Below are 24,495 nucleotides of genomic sequence, written 5' to 3'. Positions count from 1 at the left end.
GGTGGTGCCCAGGACAGAGATAGAGCGACATGGGGGGAGGGGGAGCGCTTCCGCTTCCGGCGGCCGCACTGACGGCGGCGGGGCCCGGCCGCGCTGCGGCGTCGTGCTGGGCGGGAGGCACGGGGAGATGTGGCCGCCGGCGCTGCCGCGGCTCCTGGCAGGGCCGCTGCTGGTGTTGCTGGTGCTGCTGGAGGCCGCCCGCTGCGGGGAGGCTACGGCCCTGCACCCCCGGGATGCCGCCACCACTTCCCCGCGCCCCACGGAGGCGGCCGGCGGGGCGGCCACGCGGAGCAGCAGCAGCAGGAGCAGCAGCAGCCGCCTGGCCGAGGTGTCGGTGCCGCCCGAGCAGGGCCAGCCCATGACCCAGCGCGCCCTGTCTCTGCTGGTGCTGGCCAGCGCCGCCCTCATCGTCTACTTCGTGATCCGGACCGTGCGGTGAGGGCGGGGAGCGGGCGTGCGGGCGCGGGGGAAGCAGCTCCGCGGCCGGGGCTGCAGAACGTGTCGACTCCGCGCCTCCTGAGGGGCTGGCGAGTAGCGCCCAGCTGCGCTGGAAAGCTCCCGGTGCTGCCTCCCCACTGTGGGCGGGGAAGAGCTCGGTCGGCTCCGGTCACGTCGCGGAGACGTCGCGGAGAATCGCACATCGTTATTGGGCCCTTCCCGACTCCCTCCTTTGCTCTCCGGGTGAACTTGTCACTGGTGGCATCTGTCAGCCCACCTAAATTTATTTTGTACGTCAAGTGATTTTTGACCAGTTTGCAAGCTTCTGTATCGCTAAACTACCAAAGTTGACTGTCTCCCCGACTTTGTCAGTAAACATCTTTCTTTTATGCTTTCTTTCACAGTAAAATTAACCTATTTTGTGCCTTTTTAAGGAAAGGGCCCTTGTGACGCTTGCTACCACTTAGCTGCCTTTATGTTTCTCATGGAAACTATTCTCCACATAACTTGATGTGTTTTTACAATTAAGTAGAGTGTTTGTCACTGTATTTTTTGTCGTGGCAGTTCTACTTCTCTCTCTCATGCTTTAACTTGAATTCTTCAAGGCAAGGCCCAAATGTGGAATTATGCATAAAGCACATCAATTATGGAGCAAGTTCTCTGTGTACGTTACATTTAGATATACTCATTGTGTCTAGTATCTGCATCATTTAGACTAGAAAGGCAGTTGAAAGACAGTGTTTTGTGTATATCATGTACTAAGGTATATAGTACAAGTAAATGAGGATATTTTGATTGTTCCATGCATGTCATGATCCGGTTACTAAAGTTCTTAGAAATGCCTCTGCCCGAATTAGGATGCAAACAAGATCCTATGCCAGTGACAATAGTATGGGTTTTATTTGATAGTAAATATGAGAGAGAGAGAGAGAAAGAAAGAACAGGGACAGGATAAGGAAAATATCACCACTCCATGGATCCCAGTGATGTTCCACTGATCCTCTCCAGCTGGTCTTCTTGGTGGTGAAGGTCTCCCCGAAAAACACAGAATCTGATGGGTTAATATGCGCTCAGGCTAAGTAGGAAAACCCAGGCACCTCCCTGAGGGGGGAGTTTTCCATTGTCTCTTACAATAGACTCTGTTTGTTGCATCATGTGCCGTCCTGTGGTGCAAGGCTTCAGGAATGACTCTAGGGGGCACTTCAGGGAGTCTTTGATGGATTATGACACCTCCTCAGCTGCCTCTCCTGTGAATATCCTGTGGATGTGGCCTGTGGGGTTGGGTGTTCCACAGCTGGGCCAGTTTGTGTAAGGGAGGATGGGTGTTGACTGCTTCTTACTAGAGGTTATACCAGAAACCTCCTCCCCCAAACTCAGCCAGGGAGGAATCTTTGCTGTGTTTGGCTTTCTTGTAGATGCATTCTGCTCCTTCAGCCTTGTTTGTTTTCTCCTAGGCCTGAGATGATGAAAGAATGGGTTTTCTTTTATCTAATCTCAGTGGTTTAACTTACAGTCCAAAGCCCCAGTCAGGTATCTTCAGGGAGGCATCTTTGGTTGTAGCTTCTTTATACAGTTTTTGTTATAATGAACAAAACTTTATATCAATGTTTGAGGCATGAACTATTTCAATCTCTGACAATACATCTTACAGATCACTCTTGAGAAGCCTTGAAGGCACTTCCCAGTGTCAGTGTGTCTTGTAACACCAGCCTGCTGGATTTAGATATGTGAGTAGTACTGTGGAAAGGCCAAATAAATAAATAAATAAAGGCCTGTCATTGTAGGAGCTAGAGAAGGAAATTGTCATCTCTTGCCATTATTTTCTGGATGAGAGGTAATTACTTGATATTCCGGTTTTAGCAGTAGGATGCTGTTCTGCATTTGAAACTGGAGTGCTGTCTTCTAGGTGCTACTGTAAACTGGAAGCTTGAACACCTCACATTTTTCTGTAATTCTGCTGCATCTTGCTTCTGAAATTTGGAATAGATAAAGTTCAAATAAATAAATTTGAACTCCTAGCTGAAATGTTTTTGCAGTGGTTGTATAAGAAATAAAAGGATTAAGTGCAAACGTCCCATTTTTTTGATAGGTTTCCTTAGCATGAAGACTGTCAGGGTTTGATGCCAGCTAAGTGCCAGTCACCCCCAAAAACTTACTCACATATACTTACTCTGCTGTAGCTGAGCAGAGGAGGGGAAATTAAAACGAAGACTTCATGAGTTGAGGTAAGAATTAGGGGAAAAACACTTCAAGGCAAAACAGGTTGAAAACTTAAACAGTATAAAGAAAATTTATTATTAACAGAATTAAAAGTAAAAAGGGCACTAAGAACTAAAAGAAACCTTTGGAACACTTATTTTCTTCCCATCCCCCTCCCTCTTTCCCACTGACAGTGCAAGGAAAAAAAACCATGGGGTTTTGGTCAGTCTTTCACTTTTTAAGAATCTTTCTTCATTTAAGGAAAGGAGTTCTTTTTCTGTTGTGCCATGGGCTCTGTGTCTTCCCACAGGAGACAGTTCTCTGTGAATTTCTCTAATGTGGTTCCAGTTTTCACAAAATAGCAGTCCTGCCCAACCTGCTGTAATGTGAGTCCCTCCCATGGGCCAAGCAGTCTTCCCACAACTGCCCAGCGTGGGTCATTTCAGTTCATGGGGTTTAGTCTTTTAAGAATAAGTTGCTCTAGTTTGGAAGCAAGGGTTCTTTATCTCTGGAAGCAAGGGTCCTCTCTCTCTGTTTGAGTTTCTCACTAGATTACAGCTTTTCAGCATCCACTCACTCTAGCGTGGACACTTTTCCTCATGGGCTGCGATCTCTGCATTCCCCCATGCACCTCATGAATTACAGGGAAATAGTTTGTTGTATTATAGTCCTCACCTTGGCTTGTAGAAAAATTTCAGCTTCGACACCCAGAGCACCTTCTCCCTTTCCTTTTCACTGACCTCAGTGCCACCATGTTGGTTCTCTTCACATGTGCTCACTTTTCCCTTTTCTCTGACTCAGAAGAAAATTGTTGTCTGTAGGTATTACTGTTCTCAAGTTCTATCAATTGAAAAGTTCTTACAGACCTTTGCTGGGCTGAAAAAGGTTGATCTTGTCTGTGCTCCCTGTCAGGGAATTGTTTGCTATGTTTTCATCACTGGCCACATGGTCCCCGCCGGCACCACACAGGTGGCCCTGGCTGTGAGGTCCTGGCCTCGAGAGGGCCCTGGCCTCAGGAGAGCCCCAGTGGCTGCACCGGGAGGGCCCCGGTGGCCCCAGCCTTGCATGGCCTTGGCCATGCCAGGATGGGCCTCTGGCAGCCCCGCTGGGATCACCCCCAGTGGCTACCTCAGCACCCCTAGGGAGAAGAAAGAGAACTTCCCCCAGTTTTCCTTTCTTAAATATGTCATCACAGAGGCGTTACCAACTTCTCTAATTGGGTTAGTAACCTGTCTATCGTCAGAACTTTCAGTGATTGGCTCTGTGCTGGACATAGAAGTTTCGAGCAGGTTTTTAGCCCACTAAAAACCAGGCTGTATTAAACCAACACAAAGACATATCTTGTTATAAGACATAAAAACTCTGCAAACTTTCAACCAAGGTTGCCTGCCCGGTGGAAGAAGGGATGAAGTGAGTGTAGTGTTTCTGGATTTTAGTGAGGCTTTTGATGCTGTTCTTCACGGTACCCTTCTGGGACAGGCTCTCCAGCTGTGGGGTGAACAAGTTTGTGGTGCACTGGTTGAAGAGACAGCTGAATGACAGGACTCGCAGGGTTGTAGTGAAGAGGGGTGCATCTGGCTGGCACCCAGTCACCAGTGGTACTCCTCAGGGCTCAGTTCTAGGGCCAGCTCTGCTTGATACTCTTATCTGAGGACAGGAGTTGAATGTGCCATTAGCAACTTTGCTGATGGCACCAAACTGGGAGGTGCAGTAGGCTCCCCCAAGGTGCCAGAGGCCTTGCAGAGGGATCTAGACTGGAGCATTGGGCAGTCACCAGTGGCATGTCATTTAACGAGAACAAATGTTGGGCTCTGCAGCTGGAACAGGATAATACCTGTACACTAGTTTTACTTGGGAGAGAAGTGACTGGAGAGTAGACATGCAGAGAGGGATCGCAGGGTGCTGGTTGACAGCAAGCTCAGCATGAGCTAACATGTGCCCTGGCAGCCAAGAGGGCAAACTTCAGCCTTGGGTGCATCTCACACAGGACAGCCAGATGGTCAAAAGAGGGGATTGTCCAACTGTATTCAGCATTGTCATGGCCTTCTTGTGAGGACTCTGTGCAATAAGAAGCATACTAAGGCACTTGAATACAACCAGACTAGGGCAAACAAGCTCATGGAAGAGCTGGAAGGCCTGTCCCTCTGAGTAGCAGCTGAAGACTCTGGGTTTGTCTACTCTGGCGAAGAGGAGGCTTGAGGGGTGACCTCATTGCTCCCAGCAGGTCCCTGAGGAAGGAAAGCTGAGATCCAGCTGTAGGATGGATCGTGGGAATGATTTAAAGTTGCACCAAGAGAGGTATAAACTGGACATTAAGAAGCATTTTTTTACTGGTAGGGTGGTCAACAACTGAAACGGGCTTCCTAGAGAGGGGGTCAGTGTTTAAGAGGCATTTGGACAATACCCATGGTACCATGCTTTAAATTTTGGATTGATCAGGCAGTTGACTCTATAGTACTTGTAGGTCTGTTCCAACTGAGCAACCGTCAGTCACAGAGTAAAAGATTTTAAGTTAGTTTTTGTTAACACTCAGGACACTGCCTTAAGAGTCACAGTTACGACCATACATGCATGTTGCATAAACATCTCCAGTACTCTTGTAGCTGTAGTTTTAAAACTTCTTATATAGAGAAGGGTTTGAGTCGCAAGTGATTAGTTTATCCTTTTTTCAACAGGATTTGCTTGAGCCTAGAAATCTGTGCCAGCTTTGTGCTAAGTTTTTTTTTGCATTATCTACAGTCTAGACATTTGCTATGACTGTCTTAGGTTACTCTCAAATCACAGTAGCAACTCACTTTCCATTTTAACCCATAAAGGGAAAAAGGTAAAATGTATAGTGAGATTGACAGAAATATTGACTGTACGAGTATCATGTACTGCCTCTTCTTAATTTCATATTTTCATTGTGTTTAAAATAGTTTCTTATCTGCTAGGATATCCACAATGCTTGTCCTAGTTGCAATTGCTTAGCTTCTACTTTAGTGAAAACAAAACAAAAGGCACAATATGTAAGAAACAACCTTATTTTTCATCACACCGTCATCTTAAAAGTTTTAGAATTTTCTTCTATTTGGTGCTTTGAAGTGTACAACTTTGTTCTATGTTGAGGAGTAGAGGACAGATGAAATAAGTGAAGAACATGGAAGGGACTTTGTCTTGAGCTGAAAGGTGAAATTTTTGGTTTTGGTACTAGCCTTAGCTTTAAATGAAAAAGCTGGGTATTTTGTTCTGTGCTAAAGTACTTAAATGCCTGGGGTAACAGTTGCTGCATTTTCACATAATTGAGAGTGGAGGAAATGATTGTGTTATTTCTTATAACATTATAAATTGAGAACTTTGAAGAAGGGTGTGTTATTTCTTATAACATTATAAATTGAGAACTTTGAAGAAGGGTATGTACTTTATCTCTTTCCCATTCTAACAAGGTTACATTTGCTTCTCAGTTCCAAAAGGCGATTTATTTTATCCACTGGAGTGTAGTGAAAAGATAAACCAAGATTCAATGCTGTTGTGTGTCTTTTCAAGAAGGGTATTTAAACAAGTTGTTTAAGTACACCAGAGTTCAGGACAGAATTTGAAGCTGAAAATCTTAGTATTGTATTTGATACCTCTTACGAGATAGTTAAAATGTTGTCTGAATGTGGGACAGAGAAATCACTATGCATAGCATCCAGCAGTATTATACGTAATACGATAGCACATACTATAATATCATAATATATTAATAATTTTTTTATTAGCTCTGAAATATTCTGTGTTTAAGTTCCTGAATGTTGTAAACATGTTTTGTGGGCACCTAGCATGGGATTGTAAATTCTGGAGTTTCTGAAAGAAAGATCTGTTACCACCTTTGACTTTAGCACTAGGTGCCTAGACAAAATTCTTTCTTTTTTTTTTTTTTAATGTTCTGTAGCTTTCCTATGGTTGTTTGCCAGTTACTGAAAGTGACTCTGTCAGCATTCTGTAAGCAGATGCCTTTATATGGTGCTGAGTGGCTACTGGTCTGAATTCCTGAATTTGAGCAAGGCTTGTTCCATGGGTGTAAGAGTAGTTCTGGAAAGCCACATGGAATGGTTCATTGTGTGGGTGACTCACATGGAACCCAGGGCCATGCAGCAAAACTGTGGAGAGTGAGAAAAACAGATGCAGACAGTCTGCTTGTCTGTGATAAGCACTGAGCCTTAATCCTGAAAAGTGAGTCACTGCCGTTTCCTTCCGTGCTTTGTGAAGCACACGAGACATTGACTCTACAAGATCTGTCTTATTCTAAAGTGTAATTACAAACATTTTTTTAACTTGATATCTATAAAAGACTTCACAAACAACAATAAAAATTTTCAGCCATGACTTGTATTATACCTTTGCTGTAGCTTTGTTGAATTTCTGCCTGATTTGATCTGATGTTCTTTACAGATGCATGAAACACAGCGAATATGTAGCAAGGCATTTTTTTTCTCAGTAGAAGTATGTTAGAAGTATGCTTTTGCATGTATTTTTACATGGCTCTTATATTTAGATGCTAAGTGCCTGTATTGGCTTTTTGTATTCACTGCATTAATTCTGTACAAAACTACAGATGACACTCTTATTGGCCTTAATTATTTCATGTAAACTGTTGACACTTAGAATTGTCTGACCTCTAAATTTCATAGAGCTATTTATCATAAATTTTGGAAAACTTACGCTAAGTATCAATATAGCAGTATTTTATGCTATTGGATCAGAAAGTAGAAAAAGATTTACATTACTTGAATGTTTTAAAATGCCTTTCAGGCTCAGAAGGCGAAACAGAAAAACACGAAGATACGGAGTTCTGGATACGCACATAGAAAACATGGAGCTGACCCCATTAGAACAAGATGATGATGATGATGATACAACAGTATTTGATGCCAACCATCCTCGAAGGTTTGTATTTAGAGCCTGAATGTACTTCTAGCAATAGAAGTGAAGGAGTGTGGGTGATAAGCAGTTTCTCTGAGAAAGCTCACTACTGTGTTTCATATGCATAGTTGGAGAAGGGATGTCAAGATCACTTGAAATTTAAATGGGCAAGAATTTAGTGGGCAAGAAGATAAACACCATTTGTCTTCAACATGTGAGTTCCAGAGAAATGGAGAGGAAGGTAGGATATTTTTGTTACAAATACAGTGTCATTGTTGAAGCTAATGTTAAAGTCAACAACTAGCTTTTACCATTCTCTCTTTTTTTTTTTCTCCCTACTTTGGAGCCTCCTCAGTTTTTCCTGTGCATTCTCACCTGTGAGTTCTGCTTCAAGTGGCTTTGCTTCATTCTGCTTTCTTATTGCTAAAATAGTCAGCAGTTAGTTGATGATGATTCTGCACCAGATCTTACATCTGGTATTACTGCACTGAAAGATTCATATTGTTAAGCTACTCTCTGAAACTTTGTAGATGCAGAAAAATTTTGTTTTATCTCCTTATTGTGTGTAACTTTTGTTGTATTTCCTTAGTGGCCTTAAACATTATTATCAATTCAAACTTAAATTCATGCAATTCACACTAAAATTTTTTCCTCGTTGACTAATGCCATCACATTGCACATGTAAAGATACAGTAAAAAAATTGATGGGATTATCATAGTCATAGTTCATAGTGAGGGCTGCTTGACTCTCAGAAGTATGAGATCAGATGAATTCTTCCAGTCACAGCAAGTAATTGATTCACACTGTTTAATGTGAAACCAGATTCAAATCTCAAGCAAAACAGTTTGATAAATGCAATACATGATGTCTCAAATGAATTAAAAGTATTGGAGTAGTAAGTCAGATGTTCTGCTGTTCGTCAGGAGGAACTTTTGATGCAGTTGTGGAAGTTGAAGTGAAAGGTTCAGTCTGTTTTAACTTTGTCTCCTTAATGGGAATCTTCTGATTTAATTTTTTTTTCTTAAGTTAAAGCCCTCTTGACTTTTTTCTCACCCATATGCTAGATTAAAGTGGCTGGAATATCTCCACTTAGCATTCCTCTGTATTTTAGAATTATGTGACATTTACCATTACCCTATGTTACTAGTCTTGTTCCGGTATATATATATACATATGTAAAATGTAATAGGTAATTTTCACATTATATCCAGGAATTCTCTCAGTGTCTTCCTTAACTCTTTTTGCTTCTGTTGTAATTCAGCATACTTGTTAGACATTGAGGTAATTGATGACCAGTTAATATGATATTCTTTATAAATGCTTATTTACAGGAGTATCAAGTATGTTTTTTGATGGGAAGTAAAATGACAATATAGCTAGTCATCACTGACAAACAGTATTATACAATTATAACTTTCAGAGACCGTATTTCTGATTTTTCTTCCTTCCTGTTTTTCTAAACACTTCAGTTTGAGGGAGGAAAAAAATTTGTTGAAGTATTTAATTGTAGAAGTATCAAAACTTGTTTCAATATCGCTCTCAAAGTATGTGCCTAAATTATTGAAGTCCTTATTTTGACACTGGGAACTCAAGAAAAGACTTCAGTTATATATAGTGAAGATTGAATTTTCTTTGTTTGTGAATTTTCTTTCGTTTTGTAAATTGATATCTTCCTGTGTTCTCTTATGGGGAGAAGCTCTTAAAATTTTAAGAGCTACTTTTTATTTTGAAAATAGTATTTGTGTGTAGGATGAAAGCAGTGCTGAACAACGCGAAATCACTCCACAAATCTGTGTAGAACAGCTTGATAAAATGCTGTTCAAACTTTGCAAGGTTATGTCATTGCTGGGAAGATAGTTTGAAAACTAGAGTACTTGAATTACTTTATTTTTTAAAAATCTTGGTTGGGAATGCACTTTTTGAAGTTAATTTATTTCTTCTTGTTTCAACTTGTTTGCATCTTCACTGAAGCTTAGTAATCAGTCTTCATGTCATTGCTTAAGCACAATGACCAAAGGGAGTACAAAATGTCTAAGTAAGCAAAGACAATGTTATGCTGAGAACAACTTGATGAAAATGATACTCAAATATTCTTGGGATATGTCATTACGCTTTGTTCTGACATCTGCAGTAATTCAGAGGTGTGGTTGGTTGGGGTTTGTTTTAGGTAGCTTAAATATATAGTCAGGTTTGTGGTGCCTTTTCCTCGTCTTAAAATCAAGAATCAAACATGGTTAGAAGGGGAAAAGGGATTTTACCTTTGTATTTATTTTAAGGATCCTTAGGTGTACTACGTCCAGGTGGAACGTGCTGAAATGCACACCGCAATGCACACACACAATAGATCAGGTATAACATTATAGGTCTTACTAATTAGCATATCTATCAAAGATTCCCCAATGAGAGGCTTTTGAGCCCCCCGCCCTGAGGAACCGTCCCGCTGGATAGTCCTATCTTAGTTTACAAAATGTGTTCTGGAGAGGACCTTGGTGTCTGGGGCTTTCTGATCCCTAATTACGAGGCTTCTAAGATGTTTAGTCTCCTAGCTTAACAAAGTAAGTCTAAGAACGTAGGCTAAAAAACACTAAGAATACAAAAAGCTACGAAAAGGTATATAAAAGGGGTATAAAAGAAAAGGCAAAAAATCATCATGGCATCACTTGGAGCCTGGGAACAAGGAAGAGAGGCCTTCAGTAGTTTTTTGAGTTTAGTGCTCTGTTAAATAAAGAACAGTTGCAGTTTTACTTAGAATCAACAATTGAGCTTATTTAGTTTGTAAGTTTCTTTCCTTCATAACAAAACAGAAGGCACTAAAAAGCTGAATGCAATTACAGAAAATGCTTATCTATATTGTCGCAATGACCGCCACTGACCACTGCCCAGGCTAGCTCCTGCAGTGTGCGACAGGAGTGGGGAGCAGCTGGAGGCTCTTGGCTTTCAAGCTGCTCCTCAGGAGCTCAGCTCTGCCCACGGGAGCTGAAGCTCCAGGCACAGTGGCTGTCAGCAGTCCGGACGAGGGAGAGGATAAAAAGTAGCAAGGAGGCTTGCCACACGGGAGAATCCAACTTTATTGGAGGCAACTCCCAGGGGACAAGCCTCCAGCAGCTCCAGGGAACCTCTTAGAAAGGGAGGTGGTACAATGGGGATGGCTTAACTGGGGACCAATAGAAATCTCTAAGGGAGGGATATGGACGAGGATAGACATTTCCTTGGGCCAATAGCCTCAAGGGGAGGAGGGAAAGGGATCACATGCCCCAATGGGGCATCCAGGTTTAGGGGATTTCCAAAGGGGGAGGTATCTAGAGGGGTAGGGTCTCGGGGGATTGATGGGGACCATATAAGGGTAAACTGGGAGGTTTCAGATGATGGACACTGGACCTTCGGGAACAACAGGAGGGGTTTGGGTGATTGATAGGGAAAGAGCTAGAACAAGGGGAGGAGAACAACCATGTAGGGAGCACCGGGGGAGCGGCTTGGGTCTGGGGCAAACCAACTGGGAATAGGAGTGGGGAAGGTGGGGATGAACCATTGGGGTACAGAAAACTTCTGTAAAAATACAATAAAGGTATCGCATCACCACACTATATGTTCATTTAGATTTGTTATTGACATCAAAGTAGTCAAGTTTTGGTATATATATATATATATAAGTATTGTTTTATATATAAAAATATGTCTTTTTTCTTTATTTCTTTGTGACATGTTAAAAGACTGTAGTGGCAACCAGTCTGCTTTAATTTTTTGTTGCTTGAACAATAAAGCATTTTTTTAAGGTGATACTCTACAAAATGATATGCATGTATTTGAAATTAGAAAGGCATGCTCTGGGTTAGCTGGTAACTGTATTAGACCCTTTCCAGGACTAGGCACAGAAACTGGCTTGTCTCCTAAAAATCACCGTAGTAGTGTTAGTATACTAGTGTCCAGATACATACTACTTTCAAGGGTTGCTATTTTCTTTCAGACCTATATGAAAAAAGGTCCCCAGTGCCCTCAGCTGTAACATAGACACAATTTAAGTGTACTCCCACTGTCATCATCATCCATGTCACTAGTCTTTGTGCTACTGCTGTTCGGGGCAGTTTACCAGAACAGTAGGTTTTAGCCATTTTGCTCAATAGCATACTTTTAAATGCCCAAGTGTGGAATTCTAGCTTTTGGTCTCTTGCAATACAACTTTACATACATGCCAATTGACGTACAGTATACCAATACCACATCTTTGTTTTTCAAAGTCGTATCACACTAATATGTTACAATCCTCATTGAATGACTTCACACAGATACTACTTGCCCAGTGCTGCAAGGCACAAGGAGAAGAATTTACTCAATTTTTTTTATAGTATTCCATAACTGCAGTGCTACCAAGACTTACCAAAGTTTCACTAGGAACTCAGGAGCCTTGAAGATTTATGGTACTGTGCTTCACAGTAGTATGGTAACTACGAGGTTTTCCATTCAAATTTAATAATAAAATGTCATGTCTCTCTGGGTTCTTTCATAATGTGTGATCTTTAAAAATGTAGGCTAAATTTGCCTTGAAACAGGGCATTTCAGATTAATGCATCTGTTTCTTCTATTGTAGAGAAGTACGTGCCTTTCAATGAAAGAACTTAAATCTTAGAACCAGAGAAGGAGACTGCTTCATGGGAGAAATAAGAAGCAAGACGGTATGCAAGTGGGGTGAAACTAATTTAATTTGTGTATTTTATGGCATACTTAATATCTTGCAATAAGTAATGTATCAATTTGTTGTATCTTTTTGTATATAGAGATTCTCAATGTATATAGCCTGTGGGGAGAGAGTACTAACTGCACTAAGATGAAAACCTATTTGGAAGGGAGATTACTTGTTAAACAGGGTATTTTTTGCTTGTTAAAAATCTTGTATGCCATTAACTGTGATATACACTTTTTTCTACAGTAATCTGGAATGTTTATTTTTTCTTCTGCTGTTAAATTGTAAGTAAATATAGCCACTGTGGACTTTTCAGAATTGTTATAACTTGATTTTAATTGAGGAGATGATTTATTGTTTACCAATAAAAAGCCAAACTACTGTCTTCTGTGTTGAGACTTTTTAAAAACTGAATTAACGTATTTTGTGTAAATTTCAGTGAAAAAATCTGTTTACAGTGTTGCTAGCATTTAGTGCGATACTCCAACACTATAGATTTTAAGGATACTTGGGATGTTAATATAATTATGTAAAACATGGTATTGCAACATATTCTTGGTGTTGAGACTGCTGATTGCAACTGTAGAGTTAATTTTTTGTGAGGCCTATCTTCAACTTGTGTGAACAGATGTGGTTCAGTGACTTTAGGGTGTTGCTGGTCTAGTCCATGTGATGTCAGTATTCAGATCTGCAGTGAAGCATAGATAAGCCTTCGGGAAAATACTAAATATTCAGTAACTCTAAAATGAAATATTGACATGAGAAGCAGCTGTTGCTGAAATGTATGGTAATACTCACATGAATGTAGCTGACATCCAGCAATTATGTTTATATTTAGTGCCATAAAAATTATTAGAACAGTCTTTAAGATCTGGAACATATACTTCTTTTAATGTGTTGCAGTTTCCACCATAATCTTGATAATATAGACAAAATGTTCAAATTCTAGTTTAGAATTACTGTGTATTTTTTTTGCTTATTCCATCTATCCATAGATACCTAGTATCAAGGCATAAACTTGCTGTAGCAATATGGGTGGGGATGACTATGTATCCTGAAAGTGCCTAAATTATGGCCTACAGAGAAAGAGGAGTATTTTCCTGATTCTTCACCCTCTTGTTGTTTGAACAAAATCGGAGTACGTTTCTTTGAGGTCATTTCTACAGTTACGGGGTAGGGAGGGAGTCTGCTGTAGATTTTCTTTACCAGCTGATTTGTTATATTGAAACCTTACTTGCTCTAGTAACAGCTCAAATGAGGTCAAATCAGCTTCCCAAGGTAATTTTCACCTACAGTTCCCCATGTGCCACACACTCCTGGGAAATACATTGTATTTACAATAAATGCAAGTCTTTATTTTGCTTTCTATTGTACCTAACTTCTTCCGCCTATGTTTAAAGATAAAACTGAAATGAAAACAGAGCACTAATTCTTGCAGATGCTTAGTTGGGGAATCTGGAGACATGGTAAAGAACACCTGGGTTGTAGACTGCAGGTGAGAGAACAGTAAATGATAGAAGGCAAAGTATGTTGTTTCCTTATATAAAGGGGACCATCAGTGTTTAAACGAAACATAATTGAAATCTTTCATAAGTACAGACTGTCTTCCTGACATCCTAGAATTCAAATCTGTAGAATCTTTCTAGGCTTTGAGCCTTGCTGAGGAGGTGTTAGGCTTGTTACGCATAGATATTTGAACTGTTTAAGCAAGTTAGAATCACTGGAATTGCAAACAATCTTTGAACTCTTGTATGTCCTGCAGGTAAACCTTGATGTTTTCCTGCAGAAAAAACCAAAATGGAACAGGTTATTTATGTATCCAAGCAAATTTTCTGGTGGGAAAAAACCCCCCACAACACAAATTTTCCAAAAAATTTTATATAGACTTCTTTCATCCATGCCTCAAAAATCATGAGGATATATTTATAGGACAAACATCTGTAATGCAGTTGTACAACTGGGAATAAGCTGGGACAGTTTTGGTTTCTGGTATGTCAGATATGTGGTTGATGGTGCAAACTTTCTTGGCCTTATTCAGCTTGTATCTAATTTCAGTAGCTGAATTGTCTCTCATTGCATTTGCTCACACAAAACTAGTCAAAAAATAATCATGATTTTGTATATCTTGGTCTTAACAGTTAGAAATTGCAGCTGTGAGTTACACACAGCCCCTGTTGATAGGTGCAACACCATCAGTACCATTTCCAACTACATCTGAAAAGCTGTTCTTAGAGCTGTTCTAACATACTTTCAAAAATTTGGGAAAGGATATGCCACCATAGAGGCCGGTAACAGACCTGTGCATAGACAAAACTGAAGTTTATATCAAGCCTATTTATCACTTTAAAATTTCATACAAAAACAAGATTAAAAAGATGAAGACAAGTAATTATGAAATGTATAACTGAGTAGCTGTGTATGGAAAATTTTATCCCCATTTGAACTAAGATATTAATAGGCCAGTAAAGAATGTGAGCTGATCTGCTGAATTAAAGCTCCTTGAAGATAGAAGATAGCCCAAGTTTAAATAAACTGGGAGAAACGCTATATTTTTTCTGTAACTTGAATTTCCGAAGACAGAAAATTGAATGTGGAGAAAAATCTTGGAAGATTGAAAAGAAAATTATGTTTAAAGATACTTCTACAATTTTCACAATTAAAGCTATCACGGCATGTAACAGACATGCCTGTTTGTTAGGGCTTTGTGACTTTTTTCCTTCACTAGTGTAATTTGAGACACAGCTTGTACAAGAATATGTAGTTCCTGATAAAGTCTGAATGTATTAGTTCAGTGCATTGATAGGATAATGGAGCATGCACCCTGTGATACCATGGTGACTGAAGAGGCAGAAAGCATTTTTATATTTTTTGTGTTGATCAGTAAGAGCCAGGAGCAATCTTCTAATACATAAGCCAACTGAAAGAATTTGGTCTCAAAAGATCCAGTGTGAGTGGACTGCTTCATAGTTTTGGAATAGGCTTCTGTTTGCTACAGGTGTCTTGTTTCATGGTACTACTGATGATGATGTTCCAAGTTGTTAACTGTTAAACCCCTGCAGAATTGATCCAACTCTGTGGAGTGGTGTCCTCTGGCAAGATTTTTGTGTGATTTTTCTCTGTCCACAATAACTCATCATATTCAAGTGGCTTGCATTCTATTTAGCTTACATCTTGAAACATTCTTGTTTTAAGACATGATAAAACAAGATATCTTCAAGGTAATATCAGGATGGATGGATAAGTTTAAGATTTTAATAAGAGATACAAAGAAGGTTCTTAAATAATGAACTCCTTTGCATGTAATTTTTTGCTTTCTTAATTTGGGAAAGTATGAGCTTATGTTTTTGACATCAGCGTTTTTGATGGCAGTAGGCTTGTGGCAGTATGCTTTGCACATAATGCAATATATAATGTTTTCTTAAATGATGTGAACATATGAATCAAATGTACATTAAGTAAATGTGCTGTTGCTCCTAATCTAGGAGGAGCTGTGGACTCTCTCAAGGGTAGAGAGACCTTACAGAGAGACCTGAATAGACTACGGAGCAGGATAATCACCAGGCATATGAAATTTAATAAAGATCAAGTGCTGGATTCTCCAGCTGGGATGAGATAATAATACATACAGACTGGGGGGCAAGAGGCTGAAGAGCAGCCCTGCAGAAAGACATCTGGGGATTTGAGTCAGTGGCAAGTTGAATATGAGTCCGCAGAGCCCTGGCAGCCAAGTGGGCCAACTGTGTCCTGGCATGCATCCAGGTAAGGGAGGGGCTTGTCCCACTCTGCTCTGTTTTCAGCACCACAGTATGAGAAGCATAGGGAACTACAGCTTTGTTCAGCCTGGAAAAGAGAAGGCAGTGGCCAAGAGGAGCAGCAGAATGGGATATGCTGATGTCTCTGCTGAGCAGTGAAAGTGCAGATGGGAAGGGAATGAAGTTGCATCCCATGGAGTTCAGCTTGGGCATACAGCGTAGTCTGAGTTCAAAAGTTATGCCAGACTTCCATTTGATACCTGTTTATATCAAACTAGCTAATGGGCACTTTGTTTATCAATTTTCTTCCCTAAGCCTCACTGTTTAATAAAAACAAAGATTCATTCATATTATCTTCATGAAACTTGATCCATAAAGACAGAGGAGGAAACAGTACACATTCTCACCCAAGCATTTCATTGTTCATGTTTTAAAGAAAAGTCAGTGTTAGTTCAACAGCTGACTGGATCATGCATTGTATAAAGAAGTACTCATTTTTAATAAAAAAATCCTTTAGTCCTTCCACAGCTTTTTTTTTAAACCAAATCCAGCAAAAAGCCTGTAGGTAAGGTAAATGGCATTTATGAAGAATCTTGAGGAAACTCCTTCAGGAGATTACTTTATTTGAAAGGTCTATATGCCACATTTTGAAACTCCAGAGATTTCACAGTGAATATGTTTGAGCTGTTATTACTCTTCGTACCTGCCTTGGCCACTGTCCAAAAAGAGATGTGTGACTACATGGGTTTCTATTCAGACCAAATACAGTTATTTTTATTCTGTGCTCCAACAGAGTCCAAAGGCCCCTCATTTTTCTAAAAAACCCCACAGTTTTATAAAGATATACATTAAACCTGCTGAATCAAAGCAGACATCAACAGTTTTGTGATGGTACTGAAAGTTAGTGTTACACTTCCCAGTACGAAGATTGTGCAGGTAGGTGGTGAAATGTAATTCAAAGTTTAACTGTTCTTTCTAGCAGATCTTTAATTTTGCTTTTCCTGAGATGAAATTTAAATCTTGTTTTTAGTAATTTTAAGCCTATTGCACTTAAGCTACAGTGAATGATAAAAAGAGCTTTGTTCTATTGCAGATCTGCCATTGCTTTCAAGATCATTATATTGCCTCTCCATTTTGTCTGAACAAAATACCCTCCGTTTCTTTCCTCCTCTATTGGTTTTGCATTGGTTTTTGGTAGTGGGGGGTGCTACAGGGGTGGCTCCTGTGAGAAGCTGCCAGAAGTTTCCACCATGTCCAGCAGAGCCAGTCCCTGGTGTCTCTGGCAATGAACATGCTGCTGGCCAATGCTGGGCCAGTTAGGAATGATAGTAATTCCTCTGTGATAACACATTTAAGAAGAAAGATAAACAAAAAATTGTTGCACAGTTTTAATTCCAGCCAGAGAAGAGCAGGATGAGAACATGTGAGAAGAAAAACTATACAGACACCAGGGTCAGTGGAGAAGGAGAGGGAGGAGGTGCCCCAGGTGCTGGAGCTGTGATTCCTCTGCAGGCCGTAGTGATGATCACGGTGAAGCAGCTGTGCCCCTGCAGCCCATGGAGGTCCATGGGGATGCAGAGATCCATCTGCAGCTCATGGAGGAGCCCCCACCAAAGCATGTGGATGTCTGGGAGGAGGCCGTGATCCTGTGGGCGACCCATGGAGAGGGGGGCCCTGCTGCCATGCTGGAGCAGCCTGTCCTTGAGGCATTCCACCCCATGGAAGAGTGACCCATGCTGCAGCAGTTTGGGGAGGACAGCTGCCCATGGGATAGACTCACTTTGCAGCAATTTGCAGGGAGCTGTTGCTCGTGAGATGGAGCCATGTCAGAGAAATTCATGCAGTACTGTCTCCTGTGGGAGGGACCCCATGGTGCAGCAGGGGAATGACTCCTCTTCCTGAGCAGCGGGAGAAGCCACGGGACATGAACTGATCACAACCCCCATTCCCTGTCTCCTTGCACCACTGGGGTAGGAGGCAGAGCTGAGAAGGAGGGAGGGCTGGGGGGAAGGTGGTTTTAAGGGCTTGTTTTACTTCTCATTATCCTCCTCTGATTTTGTTAGTAAATAAATTCACTTCATATCCCTAAATTGAGCCTGTTTTGCCCATGATGGTATTTGATGAGGCGTCTCTCCTGGCCCTTATCTCAACCCACGAACCCTTCATTATATTTTCTCTCCTCTGTTCAGCTGCAGAGGGGAGTGAGCTGCAGGCTTTCATGGGTGCCTGGTGTCAGGCCCAGGTCACCCATGACACCTCCCAAGATAAATATAATTGGCAAACTGCATCTAAGTTGGCTGTGAAGACATTGAAGAGCATTGCGCCCTGTGGAATGTCACTAGTGACAGATCACCAGCCTGATGTCACCCTATGCACTGTCACCCTTCGTGCCCTACCCATGAGCCAGTTGCTGTGTTTGAGATGATGTGTTTATCTAGCTGAGTGCTGAAAAACAGAATTGAAGAGTTTATTGAAATCCAAAAAGATGATTACATCGACTGTCTTGCCTTGTTGATCAGTGAGGTGGAGAATCTCGTTATGAAAGGAAATCAGAAGGACTTTACCCTCATGAACCCATGCTAGCTGTGAATGATGACTGTGTTGTCCTTCAGGTATTTTTCAATAACTCAAAGAATAATCTTCTCCATAATTTTGCCAGGCACTGAGGTGAGACTCACAGGCAGGTAATTACCAAGGTCATTCCTCTTGCTATTGTTAAAAATTGGGATATTTGCCAGCTTTAGGTCATCTGGGACCTTCTATGATTCTGTGTTTCTGTGATTACGGTGATGGAAACATATACAAAGGTTGCTGCAGCTGTCATACTTTTGGCCCTGAGTTGTATAAATAAGTTCCCTTCCTCCCCTACCCATATAAAAGATAAGTTACCATATTTTCAATTCTAGTGCTGTAAATAACTTCAGTTGATTGAGAGCCTTAGATTTTGTAGCTGCTTCAGAACCATTTGATACTAGAAAGTAAATGCAGAAAATAGGGTTCTAAATTTAATATGCATAGCTACACAACGGCTTTATATCTGCAAGCAGGATGGACGTTCTAGACTTTATTCAGTCCAAGCTGGACATGACACTGTTCATTTTCCCAGAGGCAATGTAAGACCAGGGCTTACCTGCCTGAGCAGCTGTGGTGCTTTGGTCCAATTTTTTTGTTTTCCACTAACATACCATGAAATACCTGAATACCAGTGTGCAATATTGATTTAACTGAAGTATTTGTAATCTTCTGGGTACAAATAGTAGAGAGTCATTAAGATTTTAATTGATTAACTTGGCAACTCTAGCTGTCCCCAAGAAAAACCCTTAAATTCATTCGTGTTGGTGTAAGTTTCAAGAAAAAGAAAGCTAAATATAGGATATATTAAAAACTTGTTAATTATAAAATACTTTATTTATTATTTTATTTGAATGCAAGCTCTGTTGTCCTTGGTGCAGATACATGTCTTCAGTACCTATGAAATTGAAATATTTTCCTCATTTTTAACACTGTAGATACTGTTCTGCCCATTTGTGTTGCTAGATACTATAAATCTGAAACAAAATGATTTGTAATGTTTCAAATTTTAAATGAAAATAAAAATTCTCACGTTAGATTCGGTTTTGTTGTCTTTCTAAATCCATAAAAGGGCAAAATTATGATTAAAAAATGCAATTTTCAAGGTTTTGGGGTTTTATTTGGGTATTGTTGCTGTGGTCACTCTTCTGTCGCCTCAACTGTGCTTTCAAGTGCAAAGTACAGTGAAGTAACTGTATGCAACACCCCTTATGCAAGTGTGAAGCTTGCCTTGAATATGACATTCCACAGCAAAATCCTGTTGAAACATTTAGGATTGTCTTTTGTTTCTTTTCTTGCAACAAACACAAATTCAGTTTTGGGTAGTATATGTGCCATTCCCCAGTGAGCAAAAGCAAGAGAAGCCTACTGTGAATATGTTTAATTTAGCAAAGTTAAATCTACAGCTTCTTAAAACCTTTCTCTAGTTAAATGGCAAGATGATAATAGTTTCATATTTTCAGAATTCGTGTGAATGTTTTGTTCAGAGGCTACTTAAAGTCGGCGACTGACAATGGACTACAAGCCTTGTATGTAGAAGAAGCATTATAAACTTGTCTATGCTTCAGAATGAAGTTGCAACTCTTAACAGTGGAAGGAAGAGGGCATATGCTTTGTCCAAGGTTAGCCCTTGACCAATGACCATTTTGGGTTGTTAAATAGACTGGCCTACTTTGACTATTGTTGCATGTGTCAATAATGTCCTTTGCACTTTTCAAAACTGTTGACGTTCAATTCTAGAAATATTCACAGCAGACTTCTCAAGGACTCTGTGCCCATGCACTGAAATACAACATCCCCTTAAAAATTCTGCAGCAAGGCCTCCAAGTGTGTCTCTTTTCTTCCTAGCTAGTAATCACAAATCTAGTAGCCAAGTTGTTATTTAATCTCAGTAAGAGGTCATATGGATGAAATAGGGGTATTATAAAAACTTAACTATCATGGCAAAGTAGTGTTTTCTAGTTACTTCCACCATCTTGAAGTTTACAGAGTAAACTGACTCTAGCAAGACTTTCACAGGAGTGTTGTTGGTTGTGGGATGAAGATGAGAGTTTCCCTTGCCTGTTGCAGAAATACAGGGGGGTCAACATTCAGCCTGTATTGCCTGAATCTCAGGAGTGGTATTCTGTTACCAGCAAAGGAGAAAACAGAAGTCTTGAGGATATTTCTGTATAATGTCAGTGATGTATCTGACACAGATGTGTGGCAGCAGGTATCCTATCATCATGGACAGGATGTCCATCTACTAACGTTACCAGTCAATGCCAAGTGCCCACTTTGTTGGGGCTACTGCCAAATAGTGAAATGTTCCTTCTGGAATATGTTACCTAACACTCTGCTACTGTCTCTGGCTAAGATGGCTGCTAGCCCAAGCGTCTTTTTTTCTTTATTTTGGCTGTCTGCTGTCAGTCAACTTGGACTTCTCTTCAGCAGCAGCTCCCAAGCTGAATTATAATCAGCCAGGCTTCCTCTTCCTTATCAGCCAAGCACTCAGTAAACATATTTGATTTAGAATTCTTTGTGGTTTTTTTTCCCAGGGCCAGTGTAACCCCAAAATGGGCCCCTCCAGCCATGCTGTGAAGCTGCTGTGGAGAAGGACTTGGTCAAAGCAGGCAAGCTCTGTGAACTGCTCCAGCTAATATGAGAGGGCAGTACCCTTCAGTGTATAAACAACTGTCAGTGGAATGTGAATGAAGTGCTGCTAACATTTTATCACCTTTTATTGTAAATTTATGTACACTTTTGGCACTTTTAACAACAAAGTAGTTGCATTTTACAACATACAGGTTTTCTGTCTTACGGCATTTGTTTTCTTTCTGTCTTTGACTTGTAAATGCTGCTTTTTATGTTGTTCTGCTGTCAGCTTCTCGAGGACGAGAGGCTGTGTCCAGATCACTTGAAGGAATATGAAATGAAATGGAGTGGAATATGAAGAGGCCTTTGAGGAGCCATGAAAGGAATGGAAAGTTGAACCTTCTTGCGTAGGTATCATTCAAAAGTGCCATTAATGATTATATGAACTAAGTGATTGCATTTTGCTGGACTATAAACAATTCCATGTCTTGCCTTTTTCCTCCTTCCCTCCTTCCTCTTTGCCTTCCTTTCTCTTTCAACAAGTGTACCCTTTTCTATTGTGCAGTAAGTGCTGAAAAGGAGACATATCCTTCCTATGAAATGCTTTCCCAAGCACAATCACTGTCCAGAATCAAAGTGAACCTGCTGGACACCAGGCTCTGAGTTTCCCATTCCTCATGTGCACGGGAATGCCTGTGTGCTCAGTTCATGGTCACCTGGCAGAAATTAAGGACTCACTATTTCCAATAGCATTGATGGTTAGAATTGGAGCCGTATTAACCACTGGAGAAGTAATAGGTAATGCTGCTGACGATGTTGATGTTCCCATGTTTGGAACAGGTGCCAACTTACCACAGGAGACAACTGCTGGAGTTCTGATACAGATACACATCAGTGTTTACAGCCAGTATATTAATGTGAGGTGAATGAATCAGTTCTGCTGAGACACTGCTGTCATCTCGCTGTGCTTTTGATTGAGACCTCAGGCTCCCTGTGTTAGTCACTGGATTTCTCATCTATGGGCTTGCAGGAGTTGATATGTGTCCTGAATTCTGTGGCATTTACACTAAATATTTCAGGTAGTGCCACAGATCTTCGTTGTAACTACATTAACTGCAGTACCGAACTGCTATGAAGCTCATCCCTTCGAGGTTAGTGTTGCCTGCTTCAGGACTGGAAGAAAAGCCCAGAAAATGCAGGCTGCTGAACAGAACATAGCACCAACTCTGAAAACTGGCTCAGGAATGTAACCTCTTGAACCCAGAAACTTATGGGCACAGAAGTGGAGGGGATCAGCCTGTATACATGTAATTTTTTAACCATGGTGGATGTAGGCTCAAAAATTGCCAAATCAAAACTGCTCAGACAACACCTTAGTCTTTTTTTTATCTGACCAAGTTGCTGCAGATTGAGTGGCCACCTCTCCCATGCTTTACTAGATGTCTCTTGAAATTCTACTTGGTAGTATGCGGTATCAAAAAATTTAGTCACACATGTTAAACATTATTCTTTGCTTTATATTGAAGTAAAAATTCAATCAGATTTTACTAGATAATCAAATTTCTTGATATCTTCAAAAATAAATTAATTTGCTTGAAGGTTCTTGTTTGATATGAGCCTCTTTTTAAGACAGATGGAAATCTTCACATGAATTCCTTAATATCTGTTTCAAGTAATCTCCACTATTGCCATAAGGTGGTTTTTTGGGCTTCATGATCAGAATTTGGTGGGTTTTTTGCTGGTTTTCATTTACTAAGAGTAACAATGGTCTGGTTTTACACACTTGGTTTTTTTAATCTTAAATTTTAAGTCTAAGCTTTTTAAATAACATATTTGATCACTTGGTGGAGAACTGATTATTGATATTTATAAAGGCAGTGAAACACAGACTTCAAAAGAAACATTAAGAATTTAAGATTTTAGTTAAAGATTAGTTTTGCTAGAATTAGTTAGAGTAAGTAGGTCCACCTGAGATTAATTAAGAGTTAATAAGAGTTAAGTTAGAAACAAGCTTTTAAGTTTCAGATAATTAACTTTCTATATTTGCTTAGCTGTGTTTATAATAAGAACCAGAAAACATTGATAGATACATCTAAAGAAATTTAAAACAATTGCTAATTTTTCCCATCTGGATACTATTCAGAAGTAATAAGGAAGAAACTGGATGTTCCCCAAGAGGCCATTTGTATTGTCAAAACCCAGAGGGGTGGAAAGTTCAAGTGAGGAAGAGTATTATTCCTTCAAGACCATTCCTCAATTAATAATGGTCACCGACTCAATTTAAAAACTATATTATGCATGCTTAATGACATTAAAGCTAATTTCCATACAAAGCAGAGAATAGGAGGGGTCATTGTTATAAATATGTATTTGTATTTTGGATATTCATAATTTTTGTGGATAAATAGACTCTGTAACCATTCATACTTTGACACTGCATATTAGGAAGCTATTCCACGCAGCTGTCCAGCGCCTAATAAAACATACACTTTCTAACTCTAAACTGTTAGAGAGTTTTTGTCCGTCTCAGTTGGATATCGATACTAGATCGATATTCATATTTTTTGGTAAATCAGTAGCATTTCAAACAGAAGTTCTCTGACTATTGTTAGGTTCTTTCATGGCTTGTGTATGTCCTCATTGCCTATAAAGCAGTTGGAATAGGTGAACTTACAAGAGACCCAAGCGCTTAAATTTTGGAAAGTACAGATTTTCTCAGGAATCTTATTTCTCTCTCTACACACATAATGATATTATTAGTGACTGTGTCTCCTTTTTCTTTCCACAGGATTTTTCTTATTTACTGCACAATGGAGAAAATTAGTAAATAAACTTTCATTGTACTTTTTTCCTCACACATTTGCATAATTTAAGCCATATTTCAGGATTCAAATGTTTTTCTGCATAAAGAGTGACTACTTTTCCTAGCTTTATTCCAAGACACCCACACTGATTGTGTCTTAGGCCTTCAAATGAATAAAACCAAATCAATTTTCACAGAAACACCAGAAGGTCTTATTCCCACTCTACAATTAAGGTACTGAGACGGTGAGAAATAAAATTGTTGCTAATTTTAGTAATTTTTCTTTGGTTAAAACAGTAAGAAATGATTTTCCAGAGTGTTGAAGCAGTGCATATGTTCTATTTATGTGGTATTTTTTTCATTTTTGTGTTGTACGAGCTTTTGTAGAGCCAAAATCCTAATTTGACTGATCAGCAAATGAGAACTACATTGTGAATGGCAAACTGGACATATTTTGAGTTAAAAGATTTCTTTGACACCACCTGGAAACTCAATGGCAGGGCTTGGAATGGAATCAGTTTCTCTAGAGTATTGACCAATTTTGTTTCCCTTTGTTTTTCCTTTTAAGCCTGAAATAAAGCACATAGATCTGTAA

At 40.1% G+C, this 24,495-nt stretch overlaps 1 protein-coding gene across 4 annotated transcripts; it reads left to right on the top strand.

Annotated features, from left to right (window-relative positions):
- The first annotated feature begins 68 nt into the window (after positions 1-68).
- Positions 69-24,495, top strand: FAM174A (family with sequence similarity 174 member A). Of its 4 annotated transcripts, none has more exons than XR_006016076.1 (5): positions 69-435; positions 7,411-7,545; positions 12,108-12,192; positions 21,061-21,504; positions 23,886-24,495. XR_006016076.1 is itself a non-coding variant. In XM_042028115.1 (3 exons), the coding sequence occupies exons 1-3, from the start codon at positions 128-130 to the stop codon at positions 12,127-12,129; spliced, it is 465 nt and encodes a 154-aa protein (XP_041884049.1). In that variant the 5' UTR covers positions 69-127; the 3' UTR covers positions 12,130-12,583. The 4 variants fall into 4 exon arrangements, 1 of the variants encoding a protein (XP_041884049.1); XR_006016075.1 differs by having other exon boundaries at positions 21,938-24,495; XR_006016074.1 differs by having other exon boundaries at positions 21,061-24,495.

Source organism: Corvus kubaryi, unplaced genomic scaffold, assembly GCF_017639235.1.
Source record: "Corvus kubaryi isolate FWS band 111438036 unplaced genomic scaffold, C.kubaryi_AGA036_p1.0 37302, whole genome shotgun sequence".
Lineage (NCBI taxonomy): Eukaryota > Metazoa > Chordata > Aves > Passeriformes > Corvidae > Corvus > Corvus kubaryi.
This window is presented reverse-complemented; position numbering and strand designations above follow the sequence as displayed.